The 18,015-nt window shown below is 44.1% G+C and overlaps 1 protein-coding gene across 1 annotated transcript in view; it reads right to left on the reverse strand.

Moving 5' to 3' along the window:
- Positions 1–11,924, reverse strand: part of adcy5 (adenylate cyclase 5) — an 80,326-nt gene extending 68,402 nt beyond the window's left edge. Inside the window, exon 1 of the mRNA XM_076746515.1 lies at positions 9,859–11,924. Coding sequence (XP_076602630.1) covers positions 9,859–10,794 — 936 coding nt within the window. The 5' untranslated portion in view covers positions 10,795–11,924. The remainder of the gene's footprint in view (positions 1–9,858) is intronic.
- Between the last annotated feature and the right edge of the window lie 6,091 nt (positions 11,925–18,015).

Genomic DNA, 18,015 nt, shown 5'->3' on the forward strand with positions numbered 1-18,015 from the left:
ATGTACTTATTAGGGAGCTTATTAGGGAGAATGAGACATGAAAAGAGAACATAAGTGTGCATGTTGCCTCGTGCATTCTCTTCATATGTTAGCTACTGACGCTGCTCTGTAAAAACTATGTGTTTGTAGATGCAATGCAAAGAAGGCTCCACTTCTTGCACTCCGTTGCACACATTAGATTATGTAAGTCATCTTTGAATGTGCTCTAAAAGTACAGTGACTAACTAAAATGTGTGTGGGCGAGAGCTGTTTACTTCCTGCGTAAATTATCTGTTGCCTAATATTGTATCTCAGTGGTTTAGGTTAATTCTCAGATGACTTATTGGGAAAAGTACAACATTTTTCTCGCAGTCTAACAAACCACAGGGCCACATTATAACTTTAAGCACCATCATCCAATAATGTTAACAATGCAAATTGCCACAGGCTTAACAAGGCTGAGGCATGAAATAACATTACCATGTCTGACAGTAATCAAGACCCAGAGTGCAATGGCACATGAAAAGGGTACGATTTTGATACCATCTGAGTTTCTTAGGGACCATCAAAATCCACATAAAACAGATGATGGAAATCTGGAGTTCGGAGCGACGGCAGGGACAGAGAAGCGCCAACAGACACGCTCTTCCTTTTCCTCAACTCCTCAGTCACAGTGGCACATCTGCAAAATTCAAGGTTCAAGGTCTGTATTTGTCAAATGTGCGACAATTTCGGACGTGGCAGTCATTGCTGCCGATGAGATGACTGGGATTAAAGCTCCCAACAGTGCAAAAGATTTAAAAAGCGACACCTAAGGACGTAACTATAAAATGATTTCATAATTCATCACTTACCCCAAAAGGTGTGGAATTGTTAGTACCAGTAAATGCAATACTTTCATTTCAGTTCATTAATCTCTTGTACTAACTGCTAACCCCGAGCCAAACCTAAAATCCCCACAGTGATCAGCTATATGATATGGCTTAGTGTGCTTAAAAAAAAGTACAGCATGTCATCTGATTACGTTTAAAAGCAGAGCTGTTACAACTGTTCTACTTGTCATTAGACCTTCCTCCTGGCTGCATCACACTCCCACCCTGATCTCTCTCCAGAACTCTGTCTTTTGCAAGCTCATAACGTACTGAATTGTCCATATGGGTATAATAACTCACACTTCCAAGTAGTCTGAATGGTCCTCGGGCATTAATAGTTCTGTACTCGGGGTGCCCCTATAGCTCAGTTGGTAGGGTGTGCGCCCCATGTATTGATGCTATCAGTCTTCTGCATTGACCGCAGGTTGGACTCCCACCTGCGGCTCATTTGCTGCATGTCATCCCCTCTATCTCTGCCCCCTTTCCTGTCGTACCTTCAGCTGTCTCTATCATAAAGGCTAAAAAGCCCCCCCCCCCCCCCAAAAAAAAATAAATAAATAAAAATAATAACAATAATTCTGTATTCAGTCACTGTCAAAGTGACAGTGAGTGGATAAAAAGAAGCTTAAAACAAACCAAAAAAAAAATAACTGTGTTCGGACCAGAAACAACATACTGGGCTGTGTTGGTGGTGGTATGTTGCTTCAGGTACATGGTGATATACAATCCAAATTTTTTGCTGTCAGATAATCAAAATTGGTCCATCACCAGCTGCAGACTGTAGGCAAACCTCCCAAAATCCAGCATGAAATGCAGTCACATGACATGAAGTATCATAATCATCCTCATGACAGGACACTCGACCTCAGTCCCCTGGAAATAACCAGCAGCAATAACCTCTTCACCTCCTGCATTCAGGTTACGATGTTATGTGAAGTGCTCAAGGATTATGGACACAATATGTAGTGTGTGATGCACATGAACAGTATCTCATGAGGGATGCATCAGTCTCTGTGGTAAAGACTATAAATCTAAGGACCTGCGCAGTAAGCTGAAAAGAAAATTTCACCCTTTCTTATTTCATTAGGCATAATAAAAGCCAGGCTAACTGCTCCTAGCCACAGCAAAAAGAGCCTCTGGATGCATCAGCCACATCCTTACTGCTCAGTGCAAAGAAGGAAACAAAACACAACAGACTAAAAATGGCTAACATAAGCTAATGTTAGATTATCATTTACTCTCATAACATAAATCCATGGCAGCAATAACAGTAATAATCTCCACAAAACTGGTCTGGTCTGCAAGAAGCAGTATCGTTTTATTATAATACAAACTCTCAGAGGAATTGTCTCACTGGTCGAATAATTCCATATTAGAGATGAGTGTCATAATTAGGTTATTTATAATTCCCCCTGCAAATAATATCACCATGAGTCTGAATTCCTACATAGCAAACAAACAAATTAAAGTTAATGAATGTCAGATGAGCAGAATTAAGCAATAAAGCCCAACAGCCGAGTGTTGCTAAGCTCACCACAGTGGAGACAGCAATGTGGAAACTATCCTTCAGTTTTGCATTTCACTGTCAAAGAATCTGCTCATAATTACAGCAGCATGCAGACATCACAAGGAGAGGATGTTTTATCTTTATTAAACATGTAACAAGATGTTTGAGAAGAAAAAAAAAAATCTGAACTCAAGTTCCAGTTAGGTTTGTCCAAAGCTTTCAACCACGCCTCTCTGCTCTTTCTCAGCAGATAGGGTTCGCTGTGCACAGCTAATGGAAAACGTCATGGTTCGCTGAAACAGAAGACCTTAAATGAAGGTTATCAACCTCTCTGAATGTCAATTTGAAAAAGGAATAGCATGATTGACATCCCCAGTTTCCCAGTCCGCATGCCGAGCTAAGAGGTAATTTGCTTTTACATTGCCAGCAGGCATCTATAAATGCTGTTGCACACAGCAGTTGACATTTTTGACCCCTGCTGCTGACTGATCCATCCAAACATCATCTGTACAGTGACAAAAACAGCAGTGTGTGTCTGTTTACGCTGGTGAAATGTAAGGAAATAAATTCTGTTAATTAGTCTAGAACAGAATAATTAACATTAGCACTGGTTTGCCACAGTTACTAACTTGTGTACATGTATGACTGTGGACAGCTACAAAAGTGGAGTCAACGGTGTCCAGCAGAGAGATTTGTTCATCTTAAAGGTATGATTGCAGGGAAAGTAGTGCAGAAGCGTCCTCTGGGTCATGAAGTCACCTCAGCAACTACCTTTCCCATCTGGGTCGAGCTGCAATTTTCACCATAGTGCCTGCTTGTGACCTCAGCACACAGTGATTCAGAAAGCTTGGTTTCCCCCATCAATACTGGAGGCAGGTCCATTAATAAAGTCCACTGAAGAAAAAACAAGAATTTCCTTTCAACCACTGTAGAGGACCAACCTGACGCACCAGATGGTTTGTTACACAGAACCAAATGGGAAGTCGTCCTGGGAAACTGTTTGGAAAAGGGCAGATCTATCACCATCTATCACAGACTAACTTCAACCAATCAGATCAACAAACCATATGACTTTGTAGGAGAACAAAACTCTTGCCAACGCCAGTCGGGAGAAGAAGGAAAACATCTTTTCCATGGAGAAAAGCCCTCAGTGCCTTTTCTTTGTTCTTCTTTCAATGAAGAAATACTCTCCAGTTCTGGTACAACTGATGCTACAGCAGCATCGATGCTAACCTCTTTAGGAGCCACCATTGTTGTTTTTCAAACTGTTGTCACACCTAAACCACGTCTGCCATGTAGCTGGCAGTTCATCACAGGATGTCAACTGGTCCAATCCACTGTCGTTCAGCCACAAGCAGATAACTTGAAGTCTGACGAGATGGATTCTTGGCCTGAGTGATGTCATGTGATCTCGCAAATCCAGCTGCCTCACAAGCACAGGACAACGTTCAGCATTTATAAATGCCTACTGGTGAGCAGAGTAGCTTGTTTGGAAAATGGACTGAGTACAGGCTGCGTCACTACTGTTATTTTCACCCTAAACAGTAACAAAGAAAGAAGATTGCCTCTGTATCTCAATGATCAGGCCAACTACTTACAGATTTTATAAACTACTGTTTTGGCAGCATCTCTGGTTTTCTAAAAACATACAACACCACCGTATATGGTGTGAACAAAAGCCAGTGCTGATGGACAATGATAAGAGCATTCTATAGAAGTTATCGGTCTTGGTTTGACCCAGTACACAAAATGATGTGCAAGCAGTCTGTGGCTGGAGGTAAAACACACAGGTGCTCCCAGGGAAGCAATGAGAGGAGCTGGTGTTTGTAAAATAGAATCTGTTGCTAAGTTACAGGAGTACTGAGCACAGTTTTCTGAACTCACAGGGGAATGCGTCAGCAGTGGTTTCTCAAACGTACTCTGGTTTGCCCTGCATCCATGTTTGGTTCAGATGGGATCTCTAACACAGCAGCATCCTCTGTCACACTCCTCAACCTCTGGGTGCTCACTGCTCACATGTGAAAATATGATTAAACAAAGCAAACAGCAGTGAAACTATATATTAGAACCCTGTCACAGGGGATGGGGAAAGAGGTGAACCCAACGATGTGAAATCTGATGTTTAGATTCTCATTTAGAGAGTTTTCCCGTGGGGGCGCTTCTTTCTCATCGCTCAAGAACACAGGCCTTCCTGCAGGGGAGGAAAGTGGTTAAATGTCTGTCCACAGGGGCTGAGTCTCACGGGGAAATTAAAAGCATGTCTAGAAACAGGTCAGGACCAGGAGGGATGGGTTTATGAAGGCAGGTAAACGAGGGAGAGACATCTGTTTTGAGTTTCCACACATTATGGGCACCAGGCGATTCAATTGGACAAGCAGAAAACCCTGTTACCCCTGGAATCCTGCCAACTGCGACTGGTCCGCTTACATGCCCTCCTCCTTGAATTTGGAGGGGGGTGGGGGTGGGGGGGACGAAGCAGGGCCTTTTCAACCAAACAGTCCCAGGAAACAAACTCAGGAAGTAACCCAGGAGTTTAAAGTTCCCTCAACACACATGTTTGCATTTCCACCATATCTCAAGATTAGGCAAGTCAAACCAGTGACAGGTCAGACTGGAGATCATTGTTGTACAAAACAGAGTAATTGTGCTGTTCTCCAAAACTTTCTGCTGTGATAGAGGTTGGAAAGGAGGTGTGCAGAGGTGGCACCAGAGAGGGAAACAGTTGAGAGAGGATCTATAGAGGGTTTGTCTTGACCACACAAACCTGTTTTGCTTTTGGTTCTCTCACTTGGTGATTTTATTGCCCTTTTTACAATAATTGGAAGGGAGGAGGGGATTGAAATGGTCATTTAAAGGGGAACTCCGTAGATTTTACACCTCAAAGTCTGTCTATAGGTCTTGGGAGAACCTACTTCATATCTTCAATCAATCAATCAAAAAATCAAATGAACTGCCTGCCATCGACTTGCATTATGGGTAATGTAGGGGCTGGGTTTTCACAAGTACGAGGAATGCGTGGAATATGAAAGATATCCCTGCTTCAGCCACATCCATTTTTTTCCTGTATTTAACCATACAATGCTAATTTGGTGGAGTGCTCTGAAATGAAATGACAGAGAAAACGTCTGGATGCGCTGCAACATTAAAAGCAAATGCACGAGGCGGCGTAAACTTCGGCCCATTCAGTCATTATTTCTACATCTACAGGGAGGCATCCAGATAACAATTACAGGAGGTACAACGAGCGTCACATATTCTCATTTTATTTCCACTGGCCTCGATGCTGGAAATTTGTCAGCCATGAAAAATTGTCTCAAAATGGGGCTAACATCATGTCGTCCGATCCAGGCCTGACGGGGGAAAGTGTGACTGGACGGATGTTTGCTGGATCATTGATGGCGAGAGAAAGGAATAACATAGGAATGAAGGTTTGAACAAACAAGTTTGGGACACATCTTACTCTGAGGCTGACGTGATTGTGGTGTATTTTGTCGGGGGGGTTTGTATCACTTAGACATTGTCATCCCTGGGAATTTGGGCAAAGCCGAGGACACTGCAGCTGAGAGCCTCTCTCACACCTTAAAAAAAAAAGGCCTCCATGATGAACCGTAATGTTAAGTGATGTGAATTATACATCTGCCACTATAACGGTGACAGGACAGGCTTTTGGGCCACAATAAGAGGAAAGTGAGAATGAAAATGATGTTTCCTCTTTAAATTTTCTGCTGACTTTTGCTGCTGTAACCAATGAAGGGCTGTCCCTGTGACAGCTCTGAAATGTATCACCGAAAAAAAAGAAAAAACACCTGGATCAGTGTTGAAAACGAAAGTGAAACCTCACCCAAGCTCTGTATGGATGTGAGTTCCATCACAACTGTTCAGGCTTATGAAACATAACATTAGAAAAGGAAAAAAGGTTGACTGACATTGCATTTTAAAAGACTTAAGGGAAACGCAGCATATTCCAAGGAGGCAACGCAGAAGAAACAACATTATCTTGGGATCTCACATAAACAGCAGTGGTCTGACTGAGAGACGAGCTGGATCCTATGTAAACAGGGGAGAACAGATATGCTAAAAACAACAGCATGGTGAGGAAAGAACAACAAATACAGCAGCTCGTTCCCACACACTCGCATCAACACATCAAATGACAATGTGGCCTTCGCAGAAAATACAAATAGATGCAGGGTCACATGCCATTCACACAAAAAAACTAAACTATCAACCTGATTTGTGCTTACATAACCAAACACTGGATTCCCAAAAGAAACAAAATAATGAAAAAAGTGAAATCTGACATCCTTTCTGGTGTTCAACACATTCTATGCACTTTGATGATGACTAAATAAGTGCTTGTGACTATTCATGGGGTTTTTTAATGGTTTTTGACAATGTCCTCTTTTCAAAGTTGGATACACTACTGATGGCCTAGCTATAACATTGGACTTTGTCTTTGTCTAATTTGTGGAGCGCGCTGTCCTTAGTTAAAATGGCTCATGTACAAGCCGCTTTAAGGCTTCCAAAGTAGACTTGCGTACTCTTTATTTATACAATGGGGCCAAAACTTGACCTGAACGTTACATCCATATAGACATTATTCTGCTGCTGTCACAGCCTCAACCCTTCCGGGTGGGCTCTAACTAAATCTTGGAGCCTGGCTGCAGGGATTTACTCCCATTCAGTAACAACACCGGACATGGCTGCATTTCATTTCAGCTCCATCATGGCTGACGGAGGTTATCCATCGCCACTCCAGCTATGGAAGGAATGCCACGGTCCTCCTGCTAATGGACACAATTTAGGCAAAACAGAAACAAAATAAAAACAAGAAGGCACGCTGTGTTCTCAAAGTATCTGTTACGAAATGGATCCCAAATGAGCTAGAAGTATGTGTTTAATAATAATAATAATAATAATAATTCAATACAATAATACTGAAAATGTGGCTCCTGAAAGACAGGCTGCTTGAAGACACTTTGCTTCTGATAAGGCCTGGCTTGGAGTCTGCACTCCAACTCGCTTTGTGCACGGGGCCATGTTAAACAGGAAAGAGTCTTCCCCAAACTGTTGCTACATATTTGGAAGTGCACAGTTGTCTAAAATATCATTGTATACTGTAGCATTAAGGGGCCTGGCCCAAACCATGAAAAACAGTCCCACACCAAAAGCACAACCAAGCACATGGACGAGCGTCTCCACATATCTTTGGCTATAGAGTGTGTTTCAAAATTCAAGGACAGGCCCCTTCGGAGTGAAACCATCTCATTTCAAGGAGGTGTTTAGATGCAAATGACATTTACAACAGGCAACCATCTCCATAGTCAGTCTTTATAAAAGCACTCTACAAGAGCTCTGTTGTTGGAGAAAATGTTTATGGCCTGATAAAAACGGTTAACTAAGTGAATAGCCAAGACAATGAGGTGGGAGAGAGGAGCTGCAGAGCTACAAGTTAGAGCGTGCACACACACACACACACACACACACACGCGCGCACACACACACACACACGGCAGAGAGCACAGTTTGGGGTTAATAATACTGATTTGAAGAACTCAGCAGACGATGCAATTTAGTGAACCTCTAAATAATGGTGGGAAATTAAACCCATTCGTGGAGGCACCTTTATTACAGGCAAAATTCCACCAGCACTGGAGAAATGTTTTTAAAGTAATGTTGATGTTGTAAAAATGCTACCTGAGGTATTTGGGATTTCATGTGGAACACATAGGCTCAGCAGCACATTAAAACATTATCCCCTGAAACAATCGACTGTAAGCTTATTACGAGTCCAGATGAAGCAAAACAAACAAGCCGTGCAGTCTTTCCAAAGCTACGAGCAAACACCTTTTTCTTCTACATACGACACATATCCGTGGTTAGAAATGAGCTTTATGGCCAACATTAAGAGGCTGAGAGCAGGATTTATAATAGCTGCATATCTAAGCTGCTGCTTAAAGACGTTGCGAATACACCCATTCAAAAATAACCCATGAAACCCCAAATGTCAGATAAACATCCTCTGCTTTCTAATGTGTTCCCAAAAAGGCCATTACACGGAAGAATCTGTGACAGGAACACAATAATAAACAATAAAGAGTCACATAATCCACGGTGACAGGAAACCACTGTGTACTTTAACAATTAGTATGCAGCCCTAATGAACTGAGAGCTAGAACATGTGGCTACAGTGACACATTTGTTGCTGAGACGCGTGTCATGACGCATTATGAATCACAACGAGATGTAACAGCAGAATGAAACGTAACAGAACTGATAAAAGGCATGCCAATGAAGACTAACTACAGCATTCTGACGTTTGGTGGACATACTACAAACTGATGAACTGCTTCCAAATTACAGGCCGAATAAGAGCCTCTGCTTCACCTGTATCTCATCATCCGTCTAATGTTCTCTGTGTATGTCCTTCTTCTCACACTGTCTGTCATGTTCAACAAATAGGACTAAGATTTGGCAAGACAGAGGAAACTTCAACTCACTCCGTCTGTAGTTTGTATGGGTGCATTTATGTTAAACCTATAGCTGTCTGCAGCCTGAGGAGCAACAAGGCAGCTGATACAGTTTCCCTGGCAACCAGCCACTACATCCCATAGCAAACTCTTTGTATACCAATCACAAGCTCGATTTGTCAATTAAGTTATTTAATGGCTGTTGAAGAAGCAGCCTGCAGCCGTACGAGACCTTAAGGACAGAAAAAAAACAGCATCACTTAGTTGTTTTGTCTTTTTCTCTCCTTCTGCTTAAGTTCCCTTCAAAGCTGCTTTTCCAAAATCTTTACTCAAGACTTTCTAAGACCAGATGGGGCTCTTCCAAGCATCACTTCTCCCCTAATACCCTCCAAATGCCCCTCTATTCAGCCCAGGTGCCTCTTAAGTCAACCCAAATGCCTCTCTGCTCAGCCAAAGTGCAGTTGGCCTCTGGTTGAAACTTTGAGCCTCATGTGTTTCAGCTGATCTAGGGTCAGACCACAGAAGTGAGGCAGAAGTGTTTAAACTTGTTTTGAATGGCCACACTCCTCGTGGCTTCATCCCACTGCCTCCCCGCTCTCTCACCAAGAGCTCTGGATTTTGTGCACCTTTGTGACATTAAAAGGATGAATCACACACTTTGGGACTGTCTCACCTTAACAGCGTTCATGGTTTTGCACTCTTGTGTACACACAAAAAAGTGGCCGCAGTAGTTGTGTGAAGAACTGACCTACATGAGGTGCTGGTGCCCCTCAGAGAGTGTGTGCATGCCACAGCTGGGGGGAACTTTTCCAGCAACATCACTGCACTGCCATCCAGATCTGATAATATAGTGACGGCTAATTATTAACATACTGCTTGTTCTCCTGTTTGACAACGAGATAAAAAGAGATCAGCAGCAGAAATGCCCATGTTCTGCTGTGCGTTATTACGCACAATGTAGGCGTGGAATCCCGGCTCTCTGCTCACATTATTCTAAAACTTAAGAAACAAAACACATTCCTCTACATACCTGTTTCCACAGAAAGCTGTCCATGCCGTTTAACATCGAAGAAACAGCCACGTGGATGGCGGAAAGAATAACTCCAGTGATGACTGCGGCGCGCATCCTGACGGGCAGCAGAGTGTAGATGACATGGATGAAGAACACGGTCCACCAGATCCCCTCTGAGGCACTTCTGGGCTGCACGAGCAGCACTCCGATCACCTGGATAACCAGCACCACCAGGATGACCACATAGCACACAATCCACATATGGTCCTGGTGAAAGCCGTTCCTGTTGCAGATCACCATAAGTATGAGTGTGAGGAAGATTGCCACGGAAAATACCACCACGTAAGTTACGCTCGGCCTCGTCGCCCCACCGGAGCAGTGGAAGCCCAGCATGACCGTGAAGACCAGCACCAGCACTGCCATGAGCATAGTCAAACTGCTCTGGTTGAGACGGAAAAAGTAGCGCTGGTAGAGGCGCTCCAGCTTTTCCGATTGGAATTTCTTTGATTTGAAAATGTGCATGACGCTGGTGCAGCACGCCACGAAAGAAAAGTGAACTTCGGGCATGACCTCCTCCTCCTCGGTCTTCGACTTGGCTCTCCGCTCATCCAGACCCAGCTCCACGGACTTGGGTCTCACCTCGCCGTCTGGACGTTTCGGGGACGCGCGCTTGTTGTCTCGGCTCTCCTCGCCATGGTCCTGCCAAGCCGACCTGGACCTGAAGCTGACCCTGCTGACGGTCGTGGAGGCTCGCCCGGGCTGCCGGTGTTCCAGATCATCCTCTTCCCTCCACCGACTGTTGGTCCGGGTGAGCTTCTTGCGCGGGGATCTGGCCGAGTATGGGCACCCGTTGGCCACGGACTCAGACTCGCCCCAAGCTGATCTGTGCTCAGTCCCTCCCCTCAGCCCGGGCGCACCGACTCCGGGTGGGCTGACACTGTTTGATCTGGACATAGCGGAGGACGGGACGCAACAAGAGAAATGTGTCTGAACAAACAAACACTGCGGGGAAAGTTTTGTTCTGATGAAACTTAATGTCAGGAAACTAATTAGTCTCAAAGATGAGGCGCATTAAACGTCTGTCGTAAGTTGAATTTCTCATAGTTGGTCACTAATGAAACAGCCTGAGCGCTTTAAATCTAAAAAGTACAAACTGTCAACGGGTTAATCTCCCACTTTTAGAGGCAAACATTCATTTTAAACTCTTTACAAACGGAGATGGAGTTACCCAGAGCAATAACCAGGAGTGGTGAAAAGCTGTGGGAATAAAAACAATTGAACATGCGCAAAAGTCACAGGGGAGCCAGTTCCGCCACGAGAGGAGGGAACATTAGAACCAGGTGGATTTGGCACTACATCATTGGGCCCAATTAACTGCCATCCATGGAGAGGTTGCACGGCAGCGCGCGCTGTAGATGAAGTAAAACCATTACACAACTCAGATAGTCCCCAGAGATCATAGCGCAACACCATCAATTACGCTGTGAACCCGTTATATCTGCGGACATGTTTCCTGTCTTCGTGTAACCGGTTTGTTGACAGAAGAGACGGAGGTGGAGGGAAATAAAAAGGTGGATCCCATGTTGGTGGCTTTTATTTGGTCCCGTCAAGTCTTGATGCACCTGTATTGAGTACACATTACAGCCTGGACGGCGGTGAGAGCCTCACGTTTGGCCAAACAGCATCATCACGATCCTCGCACACTTGCGCTGATCGGAGCGGAGGAGAAAACTCAGCCGCTCCTCCTCCTCCTCCTCTGGCAGCCACACAAACCAGCTTCTTGGTCCATGGTATAGCCTGTGTTACCGCACGGTCAATTTATCCCTAACCTCTGCGAGGAATCGATGTCCAACAGCTGTCCATCACTGCTAAAATCCCCAGAGAGACGCTCCTGGTTTGATGTGCAGCCAGACTCCGCGCACAGCGAATCCGCGGCCGAACAGCGGCGGCATGTCAGGAAGTGTCTACCCGGTGCCAAAGTGCGCGCCCGCAGCCTCGGACAATCTGCTCGGTGTCTGTTTGGAGCGTGGCATCATAACATATTTACCGCTGATTGCTGCTTCAATGGCCATTCAACCAAGTGTGCTTCCTGCGGCCCGCCTCTCCGCCGCGCTTCCATTGGAAATGAAAGGGGGTGAGTCACGCTCTGCCGCGCTTTCATTGGAGGACAGGCCGGTCAATCTAAGGCAGAGGCTGTGCGACCCCCGGGCGCTTTCGATGAATGGGCGGATCTGTTCTCACAGCTGGATAGCCCTCACACCCACGCACACACACACACACACACACACACACACACACACACACACACGCACACACACACACACACACATCAGTGAACCCCATTCTCAAATTAGGGTCCAACAACACAATGGTTTTACATAAGTATTCTCCTCTTTCAAAAGAACTTGGTAAGATAATATTTTCTGTCTGTATAACAACTTGATACCCCAGATCTCTTAAAATGAAGGGATGATGTCTTTGCACCTTGACTTTTCTTCATTTTCTGCAAAGAACTTTTATAGACTCACTTGTATTTTGTTGCTTTTGTTGTGGGTTTGTTGTTTAGGTAAGTTTGGTTCTCATCTTTTGTTCCTATCTCTATCGTGCCAGTTTGAGTTTGTCCTTCATGAGTTTAATTGATTTATTTAAATAAATCAAATTATTCTTTGGGAATGTCAAACATGAACAGGTTTGTGGCTTCTTAAATGGAAACACTGGCTGGTGCTTTTCTCTGTTTTAGACCATTGTCAACTAAATACAGTTTGGTTTTGGACCGCTGTTTGGACAAAACAAGCAAACTGAAGATGTTATCTAATGCTCTGGCAACTTGTGATGGGGGTTTTTTCACACTTCTTTCAATATTTTATTCACTAAACAATTCATTCATTCATTAGTGAATCGAAAAAATAATTGAGTATGAAAATGAGTGTTACTTGAGGCCCTTGACGCCTTCACTTGCCTACATACGGTGTGATAGAGCCTGTATGTCTGATCCGGACATATCAGACCTTGTCATGAAAGAGGGGAGAAACAAACATGTGGTAGCTCCTGACCTGAAGTTGTGTGATTCAGTCGAGTGTTTCAGTTCTTCCACCTTGAACACTGTCCTGGGTGGCAGCCAGTGGTCATTCACCATACATACAGGGAAGAAGCACTTGTCTCATCTAAGGTGACATTGTGTGCTAATGAATGTAAATTGGAGGCATGTGACAAGGAGCCTCATGTGTTCTCTGGGACCGGCTCACCTCCAGCTGAATTCCCTTTGCCCCTTTTGGAATTTCATCAAGGGTGAAACTCTGTTAAGCGAGAGAACAGGAGCCTCCATTCAGCACTGTCCTCGTCAAAAAAGAACAGGCACTCAGATATAAATCATCTCGATTCAAGTTGTGCAACTGTATTTTCTTTCTTGTCTTATGACTGCTTGTTTGCTTGCTCCCTGTTGCTGTTTCTCGTTGGTGTCTCACACACACAACCCCAGCACAAATTACTGTTGCATAACACAAGGAAATAGAGATCTAACACTCACACAAGAAATGTATTAATGTGAAAAATCCGGTTCATTCAGGCAGTCTGACCACTCTCCTCTGTCTGCCACCTTCCCAAAACAATACCCAGTGGTTGAAAGTGCCAGTGTATACTTCAGCCTTACTACATTTCAGAGAAAATTACTGTACCTTTCGCAATTGTTTGACAGCTTACATGGAAGTAACTTTACACTTACACCATGTACCCAAAAGTATGTGGACACCAAACCCAAACCTCTACTGCTTCAACGTTTCCAGTTTCAGACTTTACACCAGACTTTGGAGCCTGGCTGCACAGATTCACTGCCATTCACACAAGAAGTCAGACACTGATGTTGGGTGATAAGGTCCGGTGTTCAAGCCTATCCCAAAGAAGTTGGATGGTGTTGAGGTCAGAGCTCTGTGCAGACCAGTCAAGTTCTTCCACACCAAACTGGGACAGCCATTTCTTTATGGACCTGGTTTTGTATAAGGGGACATTGTCATGTTGAAACAGGAGAGGTTCTTCACCAAACTGCCGTCTCTAAGTCGGAAGACCACCATTGTCTAAAATGTCCTTGTATGGAGCATAAATTTTTCCCTTAATTGGAACTGAGGGGCCGGGCCCAAACCTTCAAACAACCTCTAAGCCAAGAGTGCACAAACGCATGAAGTGGGCTGTCCGCATACTTTTGGCCATATAGTTCTTTGCACATTACAATTTTACATACAAAATGTACAATCAACTTATAAAAATGGTATATTGTCATACATGAAACAACCAGACCAAACAGAAAATAAAGCAGATCACATTAGCTTGACCAATCAACACTGTGATATACAGATGTATAGAGAATCACACTCAGAGATGAGGGAGACGAGATCGTGCTGAGCTGGATATGTGTGTATTTCCTGCATTTACCTGATGTTTCACAATAATTCAAATCCCACACGTGTGTTGTGGGTTTGTTTCAAGCTGAAACACTTTCACCTGTGAAACTGTGAAAACTTCTAAAACAAATGTAAACTGGGCAGCTGAAGACGATGTTCCCTGTTGATTTGACACAGAACGCTACTGCCATCATCTGAATGTTAGATGAACTTGTTTAGCAACAGTTTATCATCACACATGAGATGCACATATGCATAAAAACACACACACACACACACACACACACACACACGCATCTAATCTCATCTGACTCCTCTATATCAGTTTTCACTCAAAGCTGCTGAATGTGTGGATGATATGATCCTCTTTTGCTTTCATATTTCTGATTTTGAAAGTGCAAACTAAGAAACAAAGCCCAAAAGGCAGAGAAGAAAGTCAATATTTAATATAGCTGTGTGTTTTTTCCTCTGGCTCCAACAGTTGAATGTTTGAGCTTCACTGTGCAGAATGATGAATGTGCAGAGTTTGACACTGGAAGACTGTTTTCACATTCATCTGCTGAAAGTAGAAAGTTTCTCTGTGCTCACTGAAAACCCATTTCAAACTGATTTATGACATCACAAACAGTGTGCAAGCCAATCCTGGTCCAGTGTTTAACGTACTCGCGTGTGATGTGGAAACTTGAAGCTCCTGGACTTCTCAGTGAAGAAGGAGACGTCTCCTGTGAAGCAGTTCAGCTTTTGAAATGACACATATTGGCATAATCATAGATTCAGGGTCTTTGAATGAGGGAGAAGGAGCAGAAGTAAATTAAAGGATTTTAACAAGTTTTTTTTGTTTGTTTCGTTTTGTTTTTTTTAGGAACAACCATAACAGAAACACATTATTAGTCCAAAAATATATCTTAAAATGTGTCTGGAGAGGGGCATTAAGGGTACGCATGAAAATGATCATCTCATCATCAGAACCAGAAATCTACCCAGGATACACACAGTTGAGGATAGGTTTCAGACTGGTTCCAGACCTCAAAATCACAGCCGACATGTTGTTCGGTTTGCAGTCCACTGACAAATATCGCATCTCAGGCATTGTGACATCTTGCAGAAAAAGAAACCCTTTCAGTGTTCCATTGTTTTGTATATCATGACAAATATGTGCTGGCAGTGCCTTATGAACAGCATAACAACTGCATGAACCATTTAGTGACATCTGAAATAGCATCAGGCATCCCAGACATTCACAACATGTGTGATTTGTGTGATGAATTAAGTGAGGATGCAGAGCAAGAGAGAGACAAATCCTGTAACACTGTATCATTAGGCCTAGAACTGACAAAGGGAAATAATCCCCTCACTGAGGGCAGCCCGCAAGGCTGTGTGGTGAGACACAGGAGGAAGATTCCGTCTGCATCAGTGCAGTTTTATTCTCTCTGTCATAAAAAGGAGAAAATGACGAGCGCTGCAGTGTTGTGACTCATCCTGGTGGAAAACGACCTTTACAGTCACTCTGGGGATTGTGCAATCAGACACACGCACGCACGCACACAGTCACACATATTGTCACTGACATTGTGCGTGCTGTATGTGCAGTAGGTGAAACTCACAGCCAGCCAGCCATATATCTTAGATATTTTGTTTGAATTTGCTATTTCAGCCAGCATTCAGATTAAAATAGTCACAGCTTGACAGTCCCATTCTTTGAACAGCTGTGCAAGGAATATTGGACTGTCATTTGTCATGGGTAGGGAAACAGTGCGGCGAGCAGTGTTTTTTTTGTTACTGACTGAAATGTGTCCGTTCCTAAACTTGAAAGAGTATTTTACATGGTCAACCTGTGACGTCGTGCCACATCTACTGTGGCTCTGAAGGAGTAAATGAGTCTCAAATTCAGCAAATATTTTAAGCCGATGCCAATTTTGATGCCATCACAAACTGGGGTTGCAGAGATTGAAACGTGGACATTTATCATGGAGGGTCTGCTAAAAAAGACACAATCAAGTTGCATTATGGGAAAAACAGGATTCAGTTGATTTAAAATAAAAAATCTGTTTCTCACAAGTCCCCAGGCTTTATGGAGGTGCAATGCTAAATGGTGGGAACGTGTCTTTAATATAGATTCTCTGGATTATTATAATGCTATTTTTACTTTTTGTTGTTAAGTCTATTTCCTGTTTTATTTTGAATGTTACTCTCCTCGTGTGTCTTGTTTTACTTCCTGCCTTTTTGTGTTTTCCCACCTTTGTGCTTTTTGATTAGTTTCACCTGTCCCTCATTAGCCTTCCCTCTCTAGTGTTCTTAAGTCTGTTTTTCTCTCAGTCCTTGCCAGTTCGTCTGAGTAACGGTCAAACAGTCCAGCCTTGATTTCCCACCGATTCTGGACCTTTGTTTTGTTTTTCCTGGACATTGCCTGTTTTTGGACTTTTGGATTCTTGCCTGCTCCCTGTTGGGTTTGTTTCCCTGTTTGGACTCCCTCCGGTCTTTACCCTTGCTTGTCCCACCATATTGTCTTGGTGTTTTTGCTATTTCTGTAATGAATCATTTGAACTACACCGACTCCGCCTCCATCGTCTGCATTTGGCTCCCACCCCTTGTTTCTCTGTACCCTGCCCACACAAGTGTGAAGTGGCCAGTCATGAACTCTGCAAACGCTGGATCTGCTGAACTTTATGGCCCGATTGCTGACCTGCTATGGTTAAGCATTTTGGAGGAAAGCATCTTGTGAGGAACACAGAGAGATGACTCTGTCTTTGGCACAAGAGAAAATGTCCTCCAAACCTTGGTTAAGGACTTCCATACCTGGGTGGGTTTCTTAATACTCCTGCTTCCCAACCAGTTAGCCTCCAGCCAGCATCCTAGTTGGTTAGCAGTAGATCAAATTTTTCAGGCTTCACTCCAGCCTGCCAACAGTCAGCGTTCACTCTGGTGTGCCATGAAGCAGCATGCATTCCTTCTTGCTAGCATCCATGCTGCTAACCTCCAGTCAGTCAGAGTCCAGTCTGATAGCCTTCAGAAAGCTAGCTCCCCACGAGCACTACAGTCGATTAGGCTCTGTTTTGCGAGTCTGCAGCCTTCCTGTCCCGAGCTAACCGTCAGCCAGCCTCTCTCGAGCAGGCTCAGCTCCAGCTCCTGAGTCAGCAGGGCTCCTCATACTCACCGCTGTCCAGCAGCCTGAGGTCTCTGGTTCTGCCTCTGCACAGACCCCAGGCCGCCCACCTGAGGTCTCTGGCTCTGCCTCAAACGTTTATACCTCCGCCCCTGTCCAGCCCTCCTTTGTCCAGCATCAAAGCCACTTGTCCCTGAGTCCCTCCTCCTGACCCCCTCCCCCCACCAGGCACAACTTGGACTTTTTGGACTTTGTGGTTCCCTGTACCCTGCTTGCACAAGAAAACAGAAAAAAAATGTTCCAAGAACTAATGTATACATGTACAAAAAAGTCTAGGTGTTGAGATTGGCAGGAGAAAATTACTTAGAGTTACTTGAGACTTGCAAATGAGGACAGGACAAGACCAAAAAGAAACCATTACTGCTCTGTCACCAAAACAACCACCACATCCTGCACTGATGAGGTATGTTTCAGTTCCGTCCTTGTCAGGATGCAGCAGGACACATTACTGTTACATAACAAAAGAGACGTGATTATATGTGTCCAGGCCACCTCAGCGAGCGGTTCAATGATCAGATCACCACAGTTTCAGTGGTTGCTTACACTTGAAGCGGTGTCCACGTGAGATCAGATCACCCAAGTATTATGTTAATGCCAGGTGTGAACAGGGTCATATGG

This window comes from Chaetodon auriga, chromosome 13 (genome assembly GCF_051107435.1).
Source record: "Chaetodon auriga isolate fChaAug3 chromosome 13, fChaAug3.hap1, whole genome shotgun sequence".
NCBI lineage: Eukaryota > Metazoa > Chordata > Actinopteri > Chaetodontiformes > Chaetodontidae > Chaetodon > Chaetodon auriga.